The 2500-nt window shown below is 33.0% G+C and overlaps 2 protein-coding genes across 2 annotated transcripts in view; one reads left to right on the top strand and one right to left on the bottom strand.

The window, feature by feature from the left end:
- LOC134184223 (signal recognition particle subunit SRP68-like) overlaps positions 1 to 2160 on the bottom strand; it is a 6800-nt gene extending 4640 nt beyond the window's left edge. The window contains exons 1-2 of the mRNA XM_062651858.1: positions 2050 to 2160; positions 1742 to 1922 (exon numbers count right to left, since the gene is read on the bottom strand). Of these exons, the coding sequence (XP_062507842.1) occupies positions 1742 to 1922; positions 2050 to 2137 (269 nt within the window). The 5' untranslated portion in view covers positions 2138 to 2160. The remainder of the gene's footprint in view (positions 1 to 1741; positions 1923 to 2049) is intronic.
- Positions 2161 to 2182: 22 nt separating this feature from the next.
- Positions 2183 to 2500, top strand: part of LOC134184221 (methyltransferase-like protein 22) — a 4460-nt gene continuing 4142 nt past the window's right edge. Inside the window, exon 1 of the mRNA XM_062651857.1 lies at positions 2183 to 2262. Within this exon, the coding sequence (XP_062507841.1) occupies positions 2197 to 2262 (66 nt within the window). The 5' untranslated portion in view covers positions 2183 to 2196. The remainder of the gene's footprint in view (positions 2263 to 2500) is intronic.

The raw sequence follows: 2500 nt of genomic DNA, 5'->3' as shown, positions 1-2500 counted from the left end.
AGAAAGCAACTGCAACCATTTAGGTTAAATGATGTAACATGTACAAGCTCTAATGAGCACATGTGGTGTGACCTCTATCTCATAACTCATCATCACTTCCTTATGGGTAGATTGTAGATTCCTAGCAGGCCGTGTTCTGTGTACCTACTGCTAAACTGACTTTGCATCTAGCGCTTGCTCCAGTAACTGTTGACAGATGTACTTGTCATACCAGTAACAAATGCTGGCTGTGAAAGAGGATTCTCTTGTCAGCAATCCTATTGTGACAAAACTACAGAACCGTTTGTCTGAAGAGAAAATTGACTGCTTGCTGCGCATTTTACTAGAAGGACCACCTATGTATTAGTCTATTTTTGAGCGTGCATTTTGCAAGTGGAAAGAGCACAAAGCTAGAAGGTTACTCGAACAGCACCCTGGGCACAAAGTGTTATAGGCACTTACTGCCACATAACATGATGAACATAATTACAGACTGTTATTAAAAGTTTGTTTGCACAAGTTTGGTTAATAATTATATTAAACTAAAACATGCCACATGTTTGTTGATATAGACTATAGTAGAAAGTATTTGCCTATAATACTTGGACAGCATCTAGGCGTAATTTGTATGACTATATTATAACATTATGAGCATAGTCACAAAGTGTTATTATTAGTATAGACATTTGTTTGAATTTTGGTTTAATAATGACACATGTCTACAAGTTTGGTTGATATACATACATTACAATTACATTCACTGTAGAAAACGTTTACTACTGTACCACATTACCGACTTAGGCCACGCCTCCTTAGGGGCGGGGCCAAATATGCGCAACGCATGTTTGAAGGGGGTTAGGAAAATCACTGAAATATATAATAAATAATAAATTATATATTTATTATTATTTTGTTATTTATTATTTATTTATAGTTTGTTAATTACTTATAATTTATTACTTATAACTATATATATATATATATATATATATATATATATATATATATATATAACTCTCAATGTTATAATATAATTATAGTCCCACCACCTAAAGGTGAGCGCATAATACAACTCATATATCCTTAGACGAACTGCAGTGGGATTGTTTGACATTTATATTACATGTGTGTATGCATGCGTGTTTGCACGTATTTCCATATGTACATAGGAAGACTACCATCACCAGTGGACTTACTATTAGCAAGGCTTCAACCTACTTACATGAACGTTTATCTGTCTGTTTGTGGAAACATAATTCAAAAATGATTTTAGCGTTATTAGCTGTTAGCTCTGTTTCTGATAAATGGGACTCATAATACATGTATGTTTAGAGTTGTATTATGCGCTCACCTTTAGGTGGTGGGACTATAATTATATTATAACATTGAGTATATATATATATATATATATATATATATATATATATATATATTTATTACAATTGTTGTACACTAGCAGTGTGTTGCCAGTATTGTCGTAGTTAAAGCTATTGATATCAATAGTTGTTGTGTTAAGTTAAAAAATAAAAATATAAAATAAAAAAAAATAAAAAATAAAAATTAAATAAAATAAAAAAAAAAATACAATAAAATAAAAAAATTGAAAATAAAAAATAAAAATAATAAAAATTAAATAAAATAAAATAAAAAATAAAAAATAAAAATAAAATAATTGAAAATAAAAAATTGTATAACTAAATAATATGTTAATGAATTAATAATGTGTGGCACGTGGACAAACTATTTGCCTCAGACTGCTTACTTGGAGTCAGTGATGACATCAACAGTCAACTTTCTCTGATGAAATCTGTGTTTCGAAGCGTGCACGAATCGTAACGACTTTCGAATTCTTCTCAATCGTCTCGCACAGTACTGTCTGTATCGTTGGTAATCGCCATGCCTCAAGCCATGCTGTGACTGAGACTCCTTGATAGACGACAGAACTAGCCAATCAAGTCAAAGAAACTAGACAAAACGTGACGTGGAGCTATGACGCACACACGGTAATGAAAGAAACGAATTTTGCGCTTGTACGCAGCATCTACGCGTTTGATTAACAAGTTAGGATACTCTCTAAGCTGTATAGAACTTTGTCACTCTGTTTGATCTCTGCCTTGTCTTTCTGCTCGTCGTTCGGCTTTTCTGCTTCCTCCGCCATTGCTCGAGCTAAACCACGCCTACATATAAATCCCCGTATATCGGTCAAAGTTCCACGTGATGTCTGACGTCGAGGATAAAGTGTTGTCGGATGTACACGTTGGCTGCTTGGTGGGAATAGCTTCAGTGAGGAAATCTAGTTTATTTAATTTATTAAATGTACAGACTCAGAGGAGATTAGATGTGTGTCTACGTGTGCGTTCGTGAGCGACTTAGTTCTCACGGTATCATAACTTCAATAAAATAATTTTTTATGAACTTATAATATTAATATTAATATAATTTATGATGCAACAAAATTTTAATTTGGACTCTAGCCTCACCACTGAATTTGTATGCTGGTGTATGCACTGTATGGCTAAAC

This window comes from Corticium candelabrum, chromosome 9 (genome assembly GCF_963422355.1).
Source record: "Corticium candelabrum chromosome 9, ooCorCand1.1, whole genome shotgun sequence".
NCBI classification, from domain to species: Eukaryota; Metazoa; Porifera; class Homoscleromorpha; order Homosclerophorida; family Plakinidae; genus Corticium; species Corticium candelabrum.
The sequence above is the reverse complement of the archived record's forward strand: the minus strand, read 5'-3'. Positions and strand labels throughout refer to the sequence as shown.